At 35.5% G+C, this 19,264-nt stretch overlaps 4 protein-coding genes across 7 annotated transcripts; all 4 read right to left on the bottom strand.

Moving 5' to 3' along the window:
* Nucleotides 1-11: 11 nt before the first annotated feature.
* LOC140051480 (uncharacterized) lies at nucleotides 12-2,180 on the bottom strand. Its single transcript, XM_072096702.1, has 3 exons — nucleotides 1,993-2,180; nucleotides 1,716-1,779; nucleotides 12-1,194 (listed from the first exon to the last, which is right to left on the bottom strand). The coding sequence occupies exons 2-3, from the start codon at nucleotides 1,777-1,779 to the stop codon at nucleotides 983-985; spliced, it is 276 nt and encodes a 91-aa protein (XP_071952803.1). The 5' UTR covers nucleotides 1,993-2,180; the 3' UTR covers nucleotides 12-982.
* Nucleotides 2,181-3,345: 1,165 nt separating this feature from the next.
* Nucleotides 3,346-7,263, bottom strand: LOC140051545 (uncharacterized). The gene is made up of 3 exons (XM_072096794.1): nucleotides 7,173-7,263; nucleotides 5,157-5,226; nucleotides 3,346-4,779 (listed from the first exon to the last, which is right to left on the bottom strand). The coding sequence occupies exons 2-3, from the start codon at nucleotides 5,224-5,226 to the stop codon at nucleotides 4,511-4,513; spliced, it is 339 nt and encodes a 112-aa protein (XP_071952895.1). The 5' UTR covers nucleotides 7,173-7,263; the 3' UTR covers nucleotides 3,346-4,510.
* Nucleotides 7,264-7,444: 181 nt separating this feature from the next.
* Nucleotides 7,445-9,908, bottom strand: LOC140051384 (interferon alpha-inducible protein 27-like protein 1). The gene is made up of 3 exons (XM_072096585.1): nucleotides 9,819-9,908; nucleotides 9,267-9,336; nucleotides 7,445-8,895 (listed from the first exon to the last, which is right to left on the bottom strand). The coding sequence occupies exons 2-3, from the start codon at nucleotides 9,334-9,336 to the stop codon at nucleotides 8,624-8,626; spliced, it is 342 nt and encodes a 113-aa protein (XP_071952686.1). The 5' UTR covers nucleotides 9,819-9,908; the 3' UTR covers nucleotides 7,445-8,623.
* A 2,306-nt stretch (nucleotides 9,909-12,214) lies between these two features.
* LOC140051544 (uncharacterized) lies at nucleotides 12,215-16,949 on the bottom strand. Of its 4 annotated transcripts, none has more exons than XM_072096792.1 (3): nucleotides 16,783-16,949; nucleotides 13,351-13,420; nucleotides 12,215-12,992 (listed from the first exon to the last, which is right to left on the bottom strand). In XM_072096792.1, the coding sequence occupies exons 2-3, from the start codon at nucleotides 13,418-13,420 to the stop codon at nucleotides 12,724-12,726; spliced, it is 339 nt and encodes a 112-aa protein (XP_071952893.1). In that variant the 5' UTR covers nucleotides 16,783-16,949; the 3' UTR covers nucleotides 12,215-12,723. The 4 variants fall into 4 exon arrangements, with proteins under 4 accessions (XP_071952893.1, XP_071952892.1, XP_071952891.1 ...); XM_072096791.1 differs by having other exon boundaries at nucleotides 16,793-16,949; XM_072096790.1 differs by lacking the exon at nucleotides 16,783-16,949 and adding an exon at nucleotides 14,254-14,370.
* Nucleotides 16,950-19,264: the final 2,315 nt, after the last annotated feature.

Raw genomic sequence — 19,264 nt, 5'->3', positions numbered from 1 at the left:
ATAACCATCACTTGAAATCAATTGTTATGTTTTATTGTCATTCGTCTTATCCTTATCTATTTGATTTTAATAAGAGCCTAGCCCCCCCGAATAAGTGTGATAAGAAATACATGGACTTACTGCCAGACATTTTTTTATTTATTCAATTTCTGCCATATAGGCCTACATAACAAAGAAGACAAAACAATTATAAAAGGAGGCACGGAAAGACCAAACAGGTGCTAAACACCTATGCTAGTTGGTCAACCCAGAACAGAGAAAAATAAATAAATTACGTTCTACAATAAAAGCATCGACAAGAAAGCGACCTAACATTGAAATAAATAAATAGATCTGAGGTTTCCTGAAATATAAACGTAATGAAATTTATTTTCCAAAAAATAGCGCCACCAACAAAATGTTAATGCAGAAATAGATTTATTTGAGTTTTATAAACGTTATTTAAGTTATTAGTAAATGAAATAAATGAAATGAATTTAAAATCTTCATCTCTATCATCGTGGATAAAGAATCAATGCTCCAAGAAACCAAAAAGAGCGATGACTGAAGGTACTGTACATTATGATCTTATTTTATTATTTTAGGTGACAACTTCGTATTTAATGTGTTTATTAAAGTTGAACAATAGCATTATGCTAAAAAGTTCTCAGTTGACAGTAATCCGGAATTGTGTAACCCGAGTCGTACCCATGGGACGCAGAAATACGGAAATAAAGGCCGATGTAAGTGGACGTAGAAGGGTCTTCAAATGGTCTTTCACAGGACCTGTATTATAATAAACACATGAGCATAATGTCATGCACTTAAAATAATGCAACAATTAATACTAACATGAATATCTAGTTGTTATGAGATTTAAAACGGTAAAATGAAATACTATAATAAATGCAAGCATAGCTGCTTGATGATGAATCCCTTCCATTTTTTACTCATCTTCACCCTCAATGTAACGCCCTGCAGCTGCTCCTGCACTAGCAGCAGCCTAAGTGCCGTAGGATACTCCAGCCGCTCCAACTGATTGAAGTGTAGCCACTACGCCTCCAGCTACAACTCCACCTCCGCTCGCTATAGCAGAAGCAGACATCATTGCCGCTGCCGCAGAGCCAGCAGTAATGCCGGCTGTCGTAAACCCAATAGCGGCTGGGCCAAATCCAACCCCAGCTACTGCTAAGGCAACTCCTATCAAGGGGAGTACTGAAGCAAAATGAAAAGAAATAAAATTACAAACCGGTTTAAGATCTTCCCACTAAATACAGTTCAATCTATCGATAATTGTTGGCGAAATAACAATTTATAAAACACAAATATGACAACGTTTTCTATAACAATAGAAATAGCACTACTCCTTAACAGCCAAATACAAAAATAACACACCTGGTGTTTGCTATGTGTTATTTTTGTAATGAATATTCACAAGGACATAAACATCAAGAATAAATGTCGTTAAAAACGGGAATATCTTTACATTAAATTACTTGATTTTTATTAAGTGTTTCTAGTAAGTGAAATTAGGTAGTCGAGTAAGAAATATAAGAATTACCTATAGATGCATTAATACATTAAATTCTTTTCGAGTTTTTTTCCCTAAATTATTAATATTGGGCACACTTTCGGTTAAGCCGATAAGTTCCAAATGTGACATGCATAATCCAAGATTCAAGACAGAATATTAACATGAACAAAATATTTCTATGCCTTAATTGCATTATAATTACCTGCTTGAGCTGGTTGGATTGATGCAATGAGACAAATAAAGATGATTGCCGATACTTTTGACATCTGCAAGAAAAACAATGTGTGTTATGTTGCTTCGTCTGTTTAACATGGCTTTTTCACAAAACCAAATACTGTAGTATCCACCCAGCTCGGCGTGAGCAGTTCCATCACACCAGATATAGCCTACTCTCAGGCCCGTTTTAAACTGAGGCTTTTAGTAGATAATGTGAGATTAATGTATAGGCCTACCCTACCATAACACATTACAAAACTTACTGTGCTAAATTCTGATGTAGTGGTTAAATTGATATGCAATTTCAAACGTTTTCTGGAAGTCTGAATACGTTTTCCTAGACTCTCAATCTGATATTTACGATCGATTTCTCTCGTACAAATACCATCATACGATATTTGCTTCTGTAAATAGTAGGCCTAGTTGGTTTTTCCAACATGACATCTGTTTTATGTTTCAAATCTCTGACATCGATTAAAAAAAGGGACAATGAGGGCTGTGTATTTACAATCGTTATTAGACAGCCTGTACATTTTGCTAAGCCACACTTGACGTCATAGCAATTTACGGCGACGACGACTGTACGACGAGCGCGCGCATGGCGATATGGTAAATCTTTCGATTGTTCTGAAATCATATGTTGTACATTCCTAATACGGTGTCAAAATATGGCTCTCGGTAAAGTTGTCCTTTAATAAACTGCACACGCAAAGAGAAAAACAAAAGAAAGGTATAATTAATATGCTAAAATAGAGAATAATGTGGGAAAGGTGAAGATGATGAACATGAAAACATCGTGACCCAAAGCTATAAAATAACTTGTTACACAAACTTTACTTCGAGTTTACGATGAACAGCCCTAATTTTGGACACTCCTATTCAGGGGACACTAACGAGGTGTAATATTATGAACACTGCTTTTATCCCCAATTTAGAGGAAACACCCCTATTATCAGAAAACCTTATTGGATTACAAGTAAACAGAGTTTTATTGAAGCAAAGCAGCTACTCCAAAGATGTGTTCGAATTTCAGAAAAACAATGGTGAATCGACGGAGATCCTGTCGCTCTCATCGGTAACCGTAATGGAAAGGTACAGGTAATACCCGTGATATTATAGAGTATAGTTATTGAATCCTTGAAGATGTAATCGTAATAAAGAACCATCATTTGAAATATTGTCATCCGTTTTAATAATTTCAATAATTCTTCTTACATGAGAAATGCATTATTTACATTTTTTCAAATACACCTTATAGCTTTGTAATACTTTCTTCAGTTTGTGTTTATAGTAGCATCATCAGTTACGCTCATGTGTTTGTTGCTATACCCAGTTGGCAGTTACGTACATTACACACCTTATTAAAGTAGGGTACTTCACAGGTACTTTATAGGTTTTTTTATGCCCGTGTATAATAGGTCTAATGTATTATATTTGTGTATATTTTTTATCGTTCTTGGTTTTAATGTTAATTTTATGCATATGTGTATATATTGTGTAGGTATGTGTATGTATATATATGTTTGATATATGTAGTATGTATTTCTATATATACGTGTGAATGTATTGATATTATATACATATACAAATATGAATGAAAAAAATCAAGACTCAGGTTAATAATTCAACATATTTATTAACACTACAAACTGTTTCATGAGAGAGATAAAATACCTCCTCAATCTTCAAGTGTTAGGCTCTAAGTAATTAGAAGCGGCTGTTTATAGTTAATATATGCAAGCAACAAAACAATAGTTGTATACTCAACTGTTCTATTTATCAATAAGTGTCTTTAATTAGTAACCTTTATATCTCAATAAGAATTTTCTTCTGTGTCTGCATGTGCTAAATAATTCGTTTCTTTGACTAAGAGAGCAAATATCTGGCTTAAATATAATGAAATATTTCTCTTGCAGACATAGTTTGCAGCGTTTACTTATATTGGAATAAGGCTTACATTTGGCTAATACTCGCCATTTAATATTATATGTAATGTTGTCATCTTTAGTTTCCAAACATGTTAGCTAAGCGCTGTACTATTTTTATACTTTTCATTACAGAATGAGCTTGTATGCCCATTGTATCTACACTTAAATGTATTTTCTGTCAGTCCAACATATGTTTCAATTTTGTTAGTGCCATTTCTTGTGACAGCATGGTATACTAGGCCTACTGTTAAGCATTTCCCTAAAGGGCAAATCAAATACAAATATATAAACTGAAAGATACACAAATTATGATAAATAAGTTAACAAACGTTTCATAACTAAACAGCTTTTTTCATTAAACATGCAATATATTTTTTAATAGATAACATAACAAAAAAATATGCAGAAAATAATGTAAATATATATACGAGATTCTGTAATTGTTGAATAAAGGTGGTAGTTAACCACAAAAGATAAAAAAAAAGAAAAAAAAAAGTAGTACTTCACAACTAATAATAATAATAATTCAAAAATCAAATCAATTAATAACTGCACTATGTGGTATGTACCGAGTGAGTGCGCAGACTTTAAATCATTTTATTGATTTTCTCCATATAAACCATCAACCGATATTATATTGACTATTGTTTAGTAGCTTTTAAGTAAATTCAAGCACTTTTAGCGAGCAATATCATTAACACACTCAGAAAAGTATTAAATAATGATCAGACCATAGAAGCTATAATTCCTCCATGATCAAACTAATGGAAACAAACGAGTAACAACTTTAAATTAAATTTGTGCGATGCAACGCTTTACGCAATTATCAACTTGCGTATCTTTAATCTTATTCTTATTTGGCGAGGTAATCTGCTGCAGCGCCTCCTGCAGCAGCGGCAGTCGCATAAGCACCATACGATGCCCCAGCAGCTCCAATAGACTGCATTGTAGCCACTACGCCTCCGGCTGCTACACCACCGCCACTAGCAATAGCCGAAGCTGACATCATTCCGGCTGCTGTAGACCCGGACGCAATTCCTAGTGCCCCAAATCCTAATGCCGCTGGGGCAAAGGCAATAGCGGTTACCCCTAGGGCAGCTCCTGCTATCCAGTGACCGACTCCTATAGATAGCAATAAGAGAAAGACATATTTATCCTTTATCAAATAATTCAAGCGATTTTGTGTCATTTATAAAGGCGATATTTCTGATTATAAGTCGTGTAAATTAATTAACTGTTCATTCTTCCAATATACCACTATCCAATCCAATAATAATTAAAGAAATAACAACTTTCCCTCAAAATAAAACCTAGTCCTAGTGATTGAAAGAGAATGTTCAGATCAGATCTGATGAGTAATAATGGGAAAATTCCATCCAGTCCAAGAAAACGCAGCCATACTCAGGAGACCGGAATGGTACCAGGTGCGGATCCAGAAAGTTAGCGAACAGGACTCTTTTGATATAGGCCTAAAGCTGACTTATTAGGTAGGGCCTTACCTGCTTCAGATGGTTGGATTGCCATAGATGCAATAAGAGTGATACAAATTATTGCTGATACCTTTGACATCTGAAACAAAAAACAAAGCCAATTGTATTGATTCGCCTGATCGAAGGACATGGAAAACTGGCCACCCTGGAGGAATCACAATGTTTTTATAAGAAGAAACAATGTCAAAAAAGTAGGCCTATCTATATAGGTCTACTTGTTGTAAGCTCAAATTATCTTATTTATTTAGCGCTATGAACAAGGGCAGACCCAGACAGAAATAGACGAGATCGGCCACTGAATATTAGGCATAATTTAGGCCCCTGTATAATTCATATATCTATTCATCTATCTATTTTGAAGAAATCAATACTTCGTCAATTGACAATGTATGCTTAGATTAGATAGACCCAATTGATGTAGCCCAATTAGTCACTTCTTCGATTTCCTTCCCCGATGCAATCACACAAATATGACATACGTTAACTTACTGTGCTGTAGTCAGTTATTTTGACCGGTAAATCTAAATATTTCTTCTGAAACACGGAAGGCGCACAATTGAGTGTTGTAGAACTATTGCGTCAATCCTTTCAAAAAGTCTGAACTGGGTTTTTCCCACATTACCGAATGACACGTCATTTCCAAATGGGAAAATGAGGGCAGTATTTGCAATCGTTTGACTGAAAGCCATTGAGTTATTTTTTTAGTCGCGTGGAAGCGACTCTATAGTTCACTATGTCGGTCGGTCGGTCTGTCTGTCTGTCGGTCTGTCTGTAGGTCTGTCTGTCGGTCTGTCTGTCTGTCGGTCCGGTATCACTATGCGTTTTATCGCTTTATGACCTTATCTTGATATCAGTTTAATCTAGCTAAGTCAATTTTTCACAGAATATTTCTTATGGCCAGGAATCGATGTGGTTATGTTTTCACGGTGCGCAATAAAAAATTACGCGGTCTACGCACGATTTAACGAAATCACGTTTGTAATCATATCTTAACAACCATGAATCACAATTAAATAAAATTTGGTACTCATAAATTTCAGGGCATAAATCATCATATGGCAATACAATTACGTGCGTAGCGCATGTAACGCATGCGTACGCGCGCTTAAAATGTTCAAAATTTATTTTCGATGAAATAAGAGTACGTTTCAGGCAATTTTAAGCGTTTACAAAATTGCCATGAGTGCGCAGATTTTTGCGCGCGCACTGCGCGTTAAATGTTATTGCGCACTCTTTTTGCCCGATTTCTGTTTTCTTGACTTACTTTTCAACTCGAAATTACGTTATACGAGCACGTCAAAAGTGACAGGCTACGCACGTGTAAATTAAAAAAAATATAAATGTTTTTAAACATTTCAACATTTTTAAACATGTTCAGTAATTTCGGTCAGTATAGTTCACTATGTCGGTCGGTCCGTCTGTCTGTCTGTCGGTCTGTCTGTCTGTCTGTCTGTTTGTCTGTCGGTCCGGTATCACTATGCATTGTAGCACGCGACTTAATGGCTGTTGGCCTTGTTTTCTTTCGAGATATGTTTTTAAGAATAACAATTATTATACAAATATTTCTTTATAATTTTGTTTAATAGCAATATTATACAACCCTCGAGTTTAATATTTGGTTGATTTTTCTTGGGTGTTAGGTAGGGGAGAAATATATAAGGGGGAAAATCCGAAAAGTAAGAGATTCACTTTCCCCCAAAAAGAGAGAGGATCGAAACTGCTCTACCGCGCAGGAAACAGCCCATGATATATTAAAAGATCATGACTTTGTTGTTGAATTACTATGCATACCCGGTACGAAAAAAGTACGAAATCTATCTGTAGGCCTATCTTATCTTCATGAAAACGTCTAGGAGTAGGCCTATAGGCCTGCTATATTTCAGCCGAAGAAATGCATCAGTTTCATAGAAAATATTAAACGGTACTTTCATTGTCATTGTTAAAAATAATGAAAGGTATATAACAACTTAACGAATTCATTCAATGTAATAAATACATTATTGTTAGAACAATTTAACTACTCACAGTATCGAAGAAAAATCCACGTCTTAAAGAAATAAAATGATAACATGTCTTACTTCGACAACAGCTAACATTCTTCTGAGGGCTCACGCAGCCTGTTCAATATAATGTTTCACCTGATATGTAAATACGCACAAATACCAGTGAACAATAGCAATGCAGGCCAATGAAATATTTATAGTTGATTTCAACTAGGTAACATCGACAGCATAAAATCGACGAAAGGACTGATAAATTAACTATAAGGTCTTTTAATTTCATTTTCATTTCATTTATTTTGTCTCCATAAAAGTACAATATAAAACGTGGACAAACAACAAGAAAACATCACACAAAACCAGGCAGGGAGAGGATTCCTAAAAGGTTAACTTAATCACTATCTAGTAGGTCTCCTATTGCACTGATTGAAGAAAAAAAACATTTAGAATAAGATTTATATAAACATTAAAAATGCATATAATACTATATCAAAATAAATTAAAATATATTGCAATATCATTAAAACTCGTCAATACATAGCAAAATCTTACTTAAAATAAATTTTAAGCTTATTTATAAAAGTCTTAATACCTGTATTTAAAATTAATGATGTCTCTAAGAGGCCTACTTCGTGTGACAAGACTATTATATATTTTTAAGCTTCAAAGTTTCTCACGTTTTGAAGCATATTTTGTTATAACTTGAATAAATTTGTTTTGTTATTGTCGGCCCAATTTGAGGTATAACCTTAAAACGTTGATCAAAGCAATATGAAACAAATAAAAAAATGAATAATATTTAACTGTTATTTTTATTTAAGTAAAATATAAGAAAACGGATATAGGCCTAGTATATACGGGGCGCCATCCGACACATTGCAAAAGACAAACCATTGTTTGCAAAAGAAAAGCCATTGTTTGCAAAAGACAAACCATTGTTTGCAAAAGACAAACCATTGTTTGCAAAAGACAAACGATTGTTTGCAAAAGACAAACCATTGTTTGCAAAAGACAAACCATTGTTTGCAGAAGACAAACCATTGTTTGCAAAAGACAAACGATTGTTTGCAAAAGACAAACCATTGTTTGCAAAAGACAAACGATTGTTTGCAAAAGACAAACGATTGTTTGCAAAAGACAAACGATTGTTTGCAAAAGACAAACGATTGTTTGCAAAAGAGAAACGATTGTTTGCAAAAGACAAACCATTGTTTGCAAAAGACAAACCATTGTTTGCAAAAGACTAATGTGTGCCGGATGGCGCCCGTAGTATAATATCTATTGTTAAAACATCTATAGAATGAAAAACATCACATATACAACTATGGCATGAATAATTCCTCTTTGGGAAATGTTAAACATATCTGTGATATTATAGTGTATAGTTATTGAATCCTTGAAGATTGCATTGTAACTATAGCTTATCATGCAAAAAAAGGGAATTTTGTGCGCTTTACGCAATTAACTTGTGTATCATTAATCTTCGAATAAGTAGTCTGTAGCAGCGCCACCTGCAGCAGCGGCCTTCGCATAAGTAGCATACGATGCCCCAGCAACTCCTACTGATTGTAGTGTAGCCACTACGCCTCCAGTTAGAACACCACCACCGTTAGCAATAGCCGAAGCTGACATCATTGCGGCTCCTATTGAACCGGACGCAATTCCTAGTGCCCCAAATCCTAATGCCGCAGGGGCAATGGCAACAGTGGTTACCCCTACAGCAGCTCCTACTATCCATTGACCGACTCCTATAAATAACAATAAGAGAAAGACATATTTATCCTTTCAGATAATTCAAGCGATTTTGTTTCATTTAATATAAAGGCGATATTTCTGATTATAAGTCGTGTAAATTAAATAAACTGTTCATTCTTCCAATATACCACTATCCAATCCAATTAAGGAAATGACAACTTTCCCTCACAATAAAACCTAGTGCAGGCTAGTGCACTGATAATGACAGAAAATGTTCAGATCAGATCTGATGACTAATATGGGGAAATTCCATTCAGACCAAGAAAACGCAACCATACTCAGAAGACCGGAATGGTACCAGAAAGTTCGCGAACAGGACTCTTTTGATAATGTATAAGATATCCGACTTATTAGGGCCAATTACCTGCTTCAGATGGTTGGATTGCCATAGATGCAATAAGAGTGATACAAATTATTGCCGATACTTTTGACATCTGAAACAAAAAACAAAGCCAATTGTATTGTTTCGCCTGATCGAACGACATGGAAAACTGGCCATCCTGAGGATTTACTATGTTTTTATTAGAAAAAACAATGTCAAAAAAAGTAGGCCTAGGCCTATAGGTCTAATGACATGGAGAACTGGCCATCCTGATCGAGGAATTACTATGTTTTTAGAAGACAATGCAAAAAAAATGTAGACCTATTTAGGTCTTCTTGTAAGTTCAAAATAATTGTCTTATTTATTTAGCGCTATGAACAGGGGCGGACTCAGACAGAAGTAGACGAGATCGGCCACTGAATATTAGGCCTAATCTAGGCCCCTGTATATAAAAACTTCGTCTATTGACATTGTATGCTTAGATTAGATAGACCCAATTGATATAGCCCAATTAGTCACCTCTTTGATTTTCTTACGTCCCCGTTGCTATCACACTCTGATTTTTAGATAAAAAAATGACATGCGTTAACTTACTGTGCTGATAGTCCGTTATTTTGACCTGTAAATCTAAATATTTCTTCTTCTTCTAGCCGCACAATGATTAGTGTAGGCCCAATTGTGTCTGTTATGCGCGATTTGAACGATTTGCGCAATTTGAAATTGCGCAAAAAAAATCCTTGCGCAATTTGAATTGAAACATGTGTTTCAAATTGCGCAAGCAACGTATTAAATTGCGCAAGTAATCTGCAAATTGCGCAAGGTTTTTCGACAGATTGTGAAATCATGTACACCCATATTTTTATAGTAATTTCTAAGAATGATTCAAATTTAAAGATAAATATCGCATTTCCTTATTTTAGTAGTGCAAATATTGTTATAAGTTAGCATACCGTCGAAGAACCGACGAAGGAAAACGAAGCGGTGGTGTTCCACCAGGCGGGCGCGGCGCGGGCGGCCGGCTATACTACTCTAGCCTAGCTAGGGTCTGGACTACTGATACTGACTAGGTTACATAGCCTAGCTTAAACTAATATTAAAAACTTAAAAAGTGAGTATTAAACATTATCTTCATTGAAATGGTCTTATTTATATAATAAAATACTAAATTTTAAACTCCTCTGCCTAGGCCTAGCCTATAGCCATGTATGGGAAAATTTACAGTTCGTTTTCAAATTGCGCAAAGGTGTCATATTGCGCAAGAACTATCTTGCGCAATTTACAAATTGTGCAGCGCAATTTAAAATTGCGCAAAGATTTTCTTGCGCAATTTGAAATTGCGCAAGTTGATTGCGCAATTTGAAATTGCGCAAAAAAATCCTTGCGCAATTTGAAATTGCGCAAATAATTCTTGCGCAATTTAAAATTGCGCAAGGATTTTTTTGCGCAATTTCAAATTGCGCAAATCGTTCAAATCGCGCATAACATGTCAATCCTTTCAACAAGTCTGAACTGGATTTGTCCATGGAGGAAATATATAGATATATATTTCCTCCATGGTTTTTCCCACATACCGAATGAAAATAACTCAGAAAATTTAACTTGTTACACAAACTTTACTCCCGAGTTTACGATGAAGTAATTCAGGGGACACTTTCCCGTGAAACTAAGAGGTGTAATATTACGATTTACACTTTAGAGGAAACACCCCAATTAACAGAAAACCTTATTGGATTACAAGTAAACAGAGTTTTATTGAAGCAAAGCAGGGGTGTCACGAAACCTAAGACCACGAAAGCTAAAACCCCCTAAGACCTAAGATAACGAAAGCTAAGACCCAAGACCTAAGATTACAAATTCTAAGATAAACTACAACTTAAAAAACAATACTTGTTTATCCATACATAATTTTAAACATAGTAGGTTTCATTTATTACCATAAATATAATTAAATACTACCGCAAAACATAGAAAAACTCATATTATTTTCGCCCGTTGAATAAATGTATATTTTTTCTTTACAACAAACAAACTTGACGGGTTGTTTGTTGGTATATATTTACTCCATTGTGTTGGTTCAGAGGAGGTTTTTCTTTCGCACCTGCCTTGTATTTTGACTCCAAATTTGTTAACTAACTTTATCCTGAATACCTAATATCCTAAATTAGGACTTATTAAGTACTTTAAGGACAAACACATAAAAACAAATAAATAAATCCTTTAAATTGATGATTGTACATACGTGCTTCTTTGTATAGGCCTACTGTAACTCCTCCCCATGCTCAATATTTTTGTTTCTATGGAGCGCCAAAAGAGCAACACTAATAGTACAAGTATAAAAACAGAAAGAAAACGAAACAAAAAACTTATTATCATGATTTTTAAATTAAAATTAATTTTCGAGTATTTATTCCTTTATATTCACTAAAAAATGCGTTAAAATAGATTGACTCCACTGAGTTTTCAGCCCTCTATATAATTTTTGCTCTTTTGACGTTCCATAGAAACAAAACATGCGAAATTCGCAAACAATGTTTGTGCGAGAAAAACGTCTGTAAAATCATCCATTTAAAAATGTATTTGTTACTTTTTATGCGATTCTTTTTCATAAAAGTGCTAATTTTAAGGTGTGGCATGCAGAATAAATGTTGGAGTTAAAATACAAGGCAGGTGCGAAAGATAAATATTTTAATTGTATGTCTGTGATATTTTATGTACTGATGCCGAAATAAATCAAATCAAATCAAATGTAATCTTAGGTCTTGGGTCTTAGCTTTCGTGGTCTTAGGTCTTAGGGGGTCTTAGGTTTTGTGACACCCAGCAAAGCAGCTACTTCAAGATGTGTTCGAATTGCAGAAAAACAATGGTGAATCGACGGAGATCCTGTCGCTCTCATCGGTAACCGTAATGGAAAGGTACATACCCGTGATATTATAGTGTATAGTTATTGAATCCTTGAAGATGTAATCGTAATAAAGAACCATCATTTGAAATAATTGTCATCCGTTTTATAAATATCAATAATTCGTCTTACATGAGAAATACATTATTTACATTATTTCAAATACACCTTAACTTTGTAATACTTTCTTTAGTTTGTGTTTATAGTAGCATCATCAGTAGTATGCTCATGTGTTTGTTGCTATACCCAGTTATTGGCAGTTACGTTACGCACCTTATGAAAGTAGTACTGGACAACTAATAATAATAATAATTCAAAAACCAAATCAATTAATAACTGCACTGTGGTAGGTACCGAGTTCGCAGACTTTTATATTAGTAGCTTTTAAGTAAATTAAAGCACTTTACTAACCAGCAATGTCTTTAATACACTCAGACAAGTATTAAATGATGATCAGACCATAGAAGCTATAATTCCTCCATGATCAAACTAATGGAAACAAACGAGTAACAATTCTTTAACTATAGCTTATTCATGCAAAAAAGGGAAATTTGTGCGACGCAACGATTTACGCAATTATCAACTTGCGTATCGTTAATCTTAATTGGTGAAGTAGTCTACTGCAGCGCCTCCTGCAGCAGCGGCAGCCGCATAAGTACTATACGATGCCCCAGCAACTCCTACTGATTGTAGTGTAGCCACTACGCCTCCAGTTAGAACACCACCACCGTTAGCAATAGCCGAAGCTGACATCATTCCGGCTCCTATTGAACCGGACGCAATTCCTAGTGCCCCAAATCCTAATGCCGCAGGGACAATGGCAACAGCGGTTACCGCTGCGGCAGCTCCTGCTATCCAGTGACCGACTCCTATAAATAGCAATAAGAGAAAGACATATTTTTATCCTTTATCAGATAATTCAAGCGATTTTGTGTCATTTTAAAAAAGGCGATATTTCTGATTATAAATCATGTAAATTAAATAACTGTTCATTCTTCCAATAATCACTATCCAATCCAATAATAATTAAGGAAATGACAACTTTCCCTCACAATAAAACCTAGTGATAGATAATGAAAGTGAATGTTCAGATCAGATCTGAAAATCTATCCAGTCCAAGAAAACGCAGCCATACTCGGAATGGTACCAGGTGCGGATCTAGAAAGTTCGCGAACAGGACTCTTTTGATATAATGTATAAGATATCTGACTTATTAGGGCCAATTACCTGCTTCAGATGGTTGGATTGCCATGGATGCAATAAGAGTGATACAAATTATTGCTGATACTTTCGACATCTGAAACAAAAAAACAAATCCGATATTGATTCGCCTGATCGAAGGACAGGGAAAACTGGCCACCATGAGGATTTACAATGTTCTATCGGACGCAAACAGAAAATATTAAACACGACGATAGATATTTTCCTCAGCGGCACGCGCGTGGACGATTCCTCACGAATTCCCCGGCACGGCGCCGGAAAATCCAATTCGAACGCCAATGTTTCGTTTTCACGCGGCTACGCACATATCGATTGAGGCATAGCCGCGTGAAAACGAAACATTGATGTTCGATTCGCCGGACCGGAACCGTGCCGGAACAGGTGTGAAAGACCCTTTACCAAAGATTATATAGCGCCGCTACGCGTAGCGGCGCTATACAATCTTTGCCTTTACTCATCATGCCAGCAAAGATTGTACGCGGCGCTATAATACAATCTTTGATGCCAGTTGGTTTGGCCGATAGCTCTAGTGTGCGCCGGGCTTTAGAAGGTTTTTATTTATAGGTTTTATTATATTATAGGTTTTATTCTACGCTAAAATTATCTTATGTATAACTATTAGCGGTATGAACAGGGGACGGACCCAGACAGAAATACGAGATCTGCCAGTGAATATTAGGTCTGATCTAGGCCCCTGTATAATTCTTTATATGCGAATTTAGGCTAGTAGCCTAGGCCTAGTCTATTTAAGAAATCAAATGGTTGCCTATTGATTGAAATTGTTGTAGGCCTAGCAAGATAGACCTAATGTAATTAGGCCTAGGCCCTAGTCACTTCTTCGATTCGATTTCCTTCCCCGATGCAATCACACTCTGATTTTAGATAAACATATGACATACTGTAACTTACTGTGCTGTTGTCCGTTATTTTGATCTCTTTCAAACCTTTCAAAAAGTCTGAACTGGGTATCTGCTATCTAATGCTCTAGGGGATCTGCTAATGCTCTAGGGGGGGGGGGGGATAGAGTAATTGACTGAGGAGTAGGGCGCCCGCATCAAATTAGAAAGTCAAAATCATAGAGGGATCTGCTAATACTCTAGAGGGGGGTAGAGTAATTGACTTCCTAGTTTGGAGGGGGCGCTGCTCCATGCTGTGAAATGGCGTCGCCCAGTTTGACCTTTTAACCCTGTACTTCCGATACTGTGTTTTGAATGCAAATTGAAGAACAGGAGATTCTTGTGTTATAAGTTCTTTGCTGAAAGCCATTGAGTTTTTTATTGATATGTTTTAAAGAATAACAATTATTATACAAATATTTCTTTATAATTTTGTTTAATAGCAATTATAAAACCCTCGTGTTTAATATTTGGTTGATTTTTCTTGGGTGTTAGGTAGGGGAGAAATATATAAGGGGGAAAATCCGAAAAGTAAGAGATTCACTTTCCCCCAAAAAGAGAGGATCGAAACTGCTCTACACCGCGCAGGAAACAGCCCATGATAATTATATTAAAAGATCATTACTTTGTTGTTGAAATACCATGCATACCCGGTACAAAAAAAAGTACGAAATCTATCTGTAGGCCTATCTTATCTTCATCTAGGAGTAGGTCTATTAGGCCTATATTTCAGCCGAGGAAATGCATCAGTAACGTTTTAAAATGGCGTAAAATGACAGCTAGACGGCATGGACCGGGGCGCGCGACCGGGGCAAGTGGTACTTTTCTATAATGACTGGACCCTACTCGCACCAACCCATGTATCGTCATCCCGGTCCATGCCGTTTATAACGTAATTATAGCCCTATATATCATCCGGTTATATTGCATTTTTTTTTTTTTTAACATAAATTGTAGTAACGTTTTAAAATGGCGTAAAATGACAGCTAGACGGCATGGACCGGGGCAAGAGGTTTTTTTCTTAAATGACTGGACCCTACTCGCCCCAACCCATGTATCGTCATCCCGGTCCATGCCGTTTATAACGTAATTATAGCCCTATATATCATCCGGTTATATTGCATTTTTTATAAAAACGTTAAATTGTAGTAACGTTTTAAAATGGCGTGAAATGGCAGCTAGACGGCATGGAACGGGTCAAGTGGTATTTTTCTGAAACGACTGTACCCTACTAGCCCCAACCCATGTATCGTCATCCCGGTCCATGCCGTTTATAACGTAATTATAGCCCTATAAATCATTCGGTTATATTGCATTTTTTATAAATAAAAAAAAATTAAATTGTAGTAACGTTTTAAAATGGCGTAAAATGACAGCTAGACGGCATGGACCCGGGCAAGTGGTATTTTTCTGAAATGACTGGACCCTACTCGCCCCAACCCATGTATCGTCATCCCGGTCCATGCCGTTTATAACGTAATTATAGCCCTATTATCATCCGGTTATATTACATTTTTCATTTAAAAAAAACTTAAATTGTAGTAACGTTTTAAAATGGCGTAAAATGGCAGCTAGACGGCATGGAGCGAGGCAAGTGGTATTTTTCTGAAACGACTGGACCCTACTAGCCCCAACCCAAGTATCGTCATCCCGGTCCATGTCGTTGATAACGTAATTATAGCCCTATAAATCATACGGTTATATTGCATTTTTTATTAAAAAAAAATTAAATTGTGGTAACGTTTTTAAAATGGCAGCTAGACAGCATGGACCGGGGCAAGTGGTATTTTTCCGAAATGACTGGACCCTACTCGTCCCAACCCATGTATCGTCATCCCGGTCCATGCCGTTTATAACGTAATTATAGCCCTATAAATCATCCGGTTATATTGCATTTTTTATTTTAAAAAACGTTAAATTGTAGTAACGTTTTAAAATGGTGTAAAATGACAGCTAGACGGCATGGACCGGGCAAGTGGTAATTTTCTGAAATGACTGGACCCTACTCGCCCCAACCCATGTATCGTCATCCCGGTCCATGCCGTTTATAACGAAGTTATAGCCCTATAAATCATAGCCCTAGTTAATCTAAGCCGTAAGTATAAAATCATTTAATTAAAATATTACACATTATTGCGCCCCATACATGTGAATGTGAATGTCGATCGAATAAGAATCCAACTTCACAAAAAAAATGAATATCGAATAAGGAATAAGTGTCCAACTTCACGCCGGTCCTATTATACTATAGGTCTACTTTTTGAAGCTCGAATTATCTTATTTATTTAGCGCTATGAACAAGGGCAGACCCAGACAGAAAAGAGACGAGATCGGCCACTGAATATTAGGCCTAATCTAGGCCCCTGTATAATATCTATTCATCTATCTATTTAGAAATCAAAACTTCGTCTATTTGACATTGTTGTATGCTTAGATTAGATAGACCCAATTGATGTAGCCCAATTAGTCACTTCTTCGATTTCCTTCCCCGATGCAATCACACTATACTGTAATTAAGTTTTTAGATAAATAAATGACATACGTTAACTTACTGTGCTGTTGTCCGTTATTTTGACCTGTAAATCTAAGTTCTTCTAGGCTCACAATGAGTTTGTAGAACTACTGCGTCAATCCTAGACTTGCTCCACGTCTGTATTTATTGTCTTTTTTATCTCATTCCATTAATCATTAACACGTCGTCGTTAAAATACACTCAAGTAATACACGTATGAAACGCCATATGTGCAAAAATATTTATATTTTTATTAATATCTGAACTAGGTTTTTCCATGGATTATTAATCCATGGTTTTCCCACATAACAAATGACGTCATTTCCAAATGGGAAAATGAGGGCAGTATTTGCAATCGTTTGGCTCTGAAAGCCATTGAGTTATTTATTTTTTCTTTCGAGATATGTTTTTAAGAATAACAATTATCATACAAATATTTCTTTATAATTTTGTAGCAACCCTCGGTGCTTAATGTTTGGTTGGTTTATCTTGGGTGTTAGGTAGAGGAGAAATATATAAGGGAGAAAATCCGAAAAGTAAGAGATTCACTTTCCCCAAAAAGAGAGAGGATCGAAACTGCTCTACCACTCAGGAAACAGCCCATTATTATATTAAAAGATCATGGCTTTGTTGTTGAATTACCATGCATACCCGGTACGAAAAAAAGTACGAAATCTATCCGTAGGCCTATCTTATCCTCATGAAAACGTCTACAGTAGGCATATAGGCCTATATTTCAGCTCAGGAAATGCAGTGGTTAATATTTCATACAAATAATGAAAGGTATTTAACAACTTAACTAATTCATTCAATGTAATAAATACATTATTGTTAGAACAAGCTAACTACTCACAGTATCGGCAAAAATTCACATCTTAAAGAAATACGATATAAGTCTTACTAACATTCTTCGGCCGAAACAACGCACACGCAGCCTATTCAATTAAATAATGTTTCACCTGATCAGTGATATGTAAATACGCACAAATACCAGTGAACAATAGCAATGCGACATAATGCGCCAATAATGCATTAATAAAAGAAACGTCGGAAAACTTTCCGTACAAAAACACAAAGAGAATCCAAAGATAACTAAATAATTAATAATGTGCGCAATGTGAAGATGAAAAATTTGCAAAAATGAAAACATCGCCCGAGATTATAAAGCTAAGAATTAAATTGTTATACAAACTTTTCTTAATTATGATGGGGAGATTTTACGATCAGTAAAAACGCCCAACTCCTAAGCCCTGTCTACACTATCAAACTTTATGTCACAAAAACAAAATGTGATGTGCCCAAATGTGGACATGATGATGTCATATCACTACCGTTTTTAAGCTTATCACTACCATATTTGGGCACATCACATTATTTTTGTCAAACTAGTTTGGTGTAGAGAGAGCTTTACCAAGGCAATCTAACGTAATTGTTCACTATCTGAATTGACAAGAATTAGGCATTGTTTCTAACCTAACGTGAAACATACCAAATGTATTTTTTTTTTGTACGGAAATCTGCAGGCCAATGAAATATCTATAGCTAGTTATTTTCAGCTAAGTGTATCGAAATTAAAACGATAAAATCGACAAAATGACTGATAAATTAACGATAAGGTATTTTAATTGATGTCTCAAAGAAGCCTACTTCGTGTGACAAAACTATTATACATTTTTTAAGCTTCAAAGTTTTCTCACGTTTTTGAAGCATATTTTGTTATAACTTAAATAAACAAATAACTCCATCTCTTCGTGTTGTTATGAGAAAGTTAATAGACAAGCACTTAACCTAAAATACCATAAACAGTTTGGTTCATGTCCAAATTAACCTCTGAATATTAAATATGTTGCGAAACGCAGTAGGTACAATTCTAAATCCGATACGATGTTAAAAGTCAAACGCTAACTCTCCGCGGATTGGTTTATTTTGAGGTTTAATTTTAAATTGCGATTGTGTAAAATGTAAACATAATTTCAAACTACATTCCATATTAGCATCGTTGTAAATGTACACCAATTACAGAACTTTAGTCTTAGTTTAGACTACCCTACTTTGTTTTTCTAACATTTACAGGATAATGTTGCTGTCATTACTGTTTTAACATTGTATACACATATGGGAACAATGTCCAACAACTTTTATGTGGCTTTTCACATGATTAAATCCATTTTTTACCTCCCTTATTTGGTGTCCCCATGGAAAATTTACAGGATAGGACCCAGCAGCAACATTGATTATTGAATCTTAGATTAAAAAAATAATCAGCCCATCAAACCTTTTGTGGCTTTTCACATGAATAAACTTTCTGGGACGATTGTACGATATTTAGTTTTTATCTCACAACCATCACACAAACGGATACAAATTACTTTTAAAAAAAAGCTATAACGAACTGAATAGAATACTGTACTGCACTGAATCAATATACAGTTGAATCCCTGTTTTGGGAAACCCTATTAAAGGGACATTACCCGAGGGAAAATATTATGTTACATATTATAGCGATAGGACG

The sequence above is a fragment of the Antedon mediterranea genome, chromosome 6, assembly GCF_964355755.1.
Source record: "Antedon mediterranea chromosome 6, ecAntMedi1.1, whole genome shotgun sequence".
Taxonomy (NCBI): Eukaryota; Metazoa; Echinodermata; class Crinoidea; order Comatulida; family Antedonidae; genus Antedon; species Antedon mediterranea.
Note: the sequence above shows the minus strand (reverse complement) of the source record. Positions and strands in the feature narration are given on the sequence as shown.

Coding starts and splice junctions, on each gene's coding strand:
- LOC140051545 (XM_072096794.1), bottom strand. CDS start 5,226: ATGTCAAAGGTATCAGCAATAATTTGTATCACTCTTATTGCATCTATG. Junction 4,780..5,156: donor AATCCAACCATCTGAAGCAG/GTAAGGCCCTAC, acceptor TGCTATCTATAG/GAGTCGGTCACTGGATAGCA.
- LOC140051480 (XM_072096702.1), bottom strand. CDS start 1,779: ATGTCAAAAGTATCGGCAATCATCTTTATTTGTCTCATTGCATCAATC. Junction 1,195..1,715: donor AATCCAACCAGCTCAAGCAG/GTAATTATAATG, acceptor ATTTTGCTTCAG/TACTCCCCTTGATAGGAGTT.
- LOC140051384 (XM_072096585.1), bottom strand. CDS start 9,336: ATGTCAAAAGTATCGGCAATAATTTGTATCACTCTTATTGCATCTATG. Junction 8,896..9,266: donor AATCCAACCATCTGAAGCAG/GTAATTGGCCCT, acceptor TGTTATTTATAG/GAGTCGGTCAATGGATAGTA.
- LOC140051544 (XM_072096792.1), bottom strand. CDS start 13,420: ATGTCGAAAGTATCAGCAATAATTTGTATCACTCTTATTGCATCCATG. Junction 12,993..13,350: donor AATCCAACCATCTGAAGCAG/GTAATTGGCCCT, acceptor TGCTATTTATAG/GAGTCGGTCACTGGATAGCA.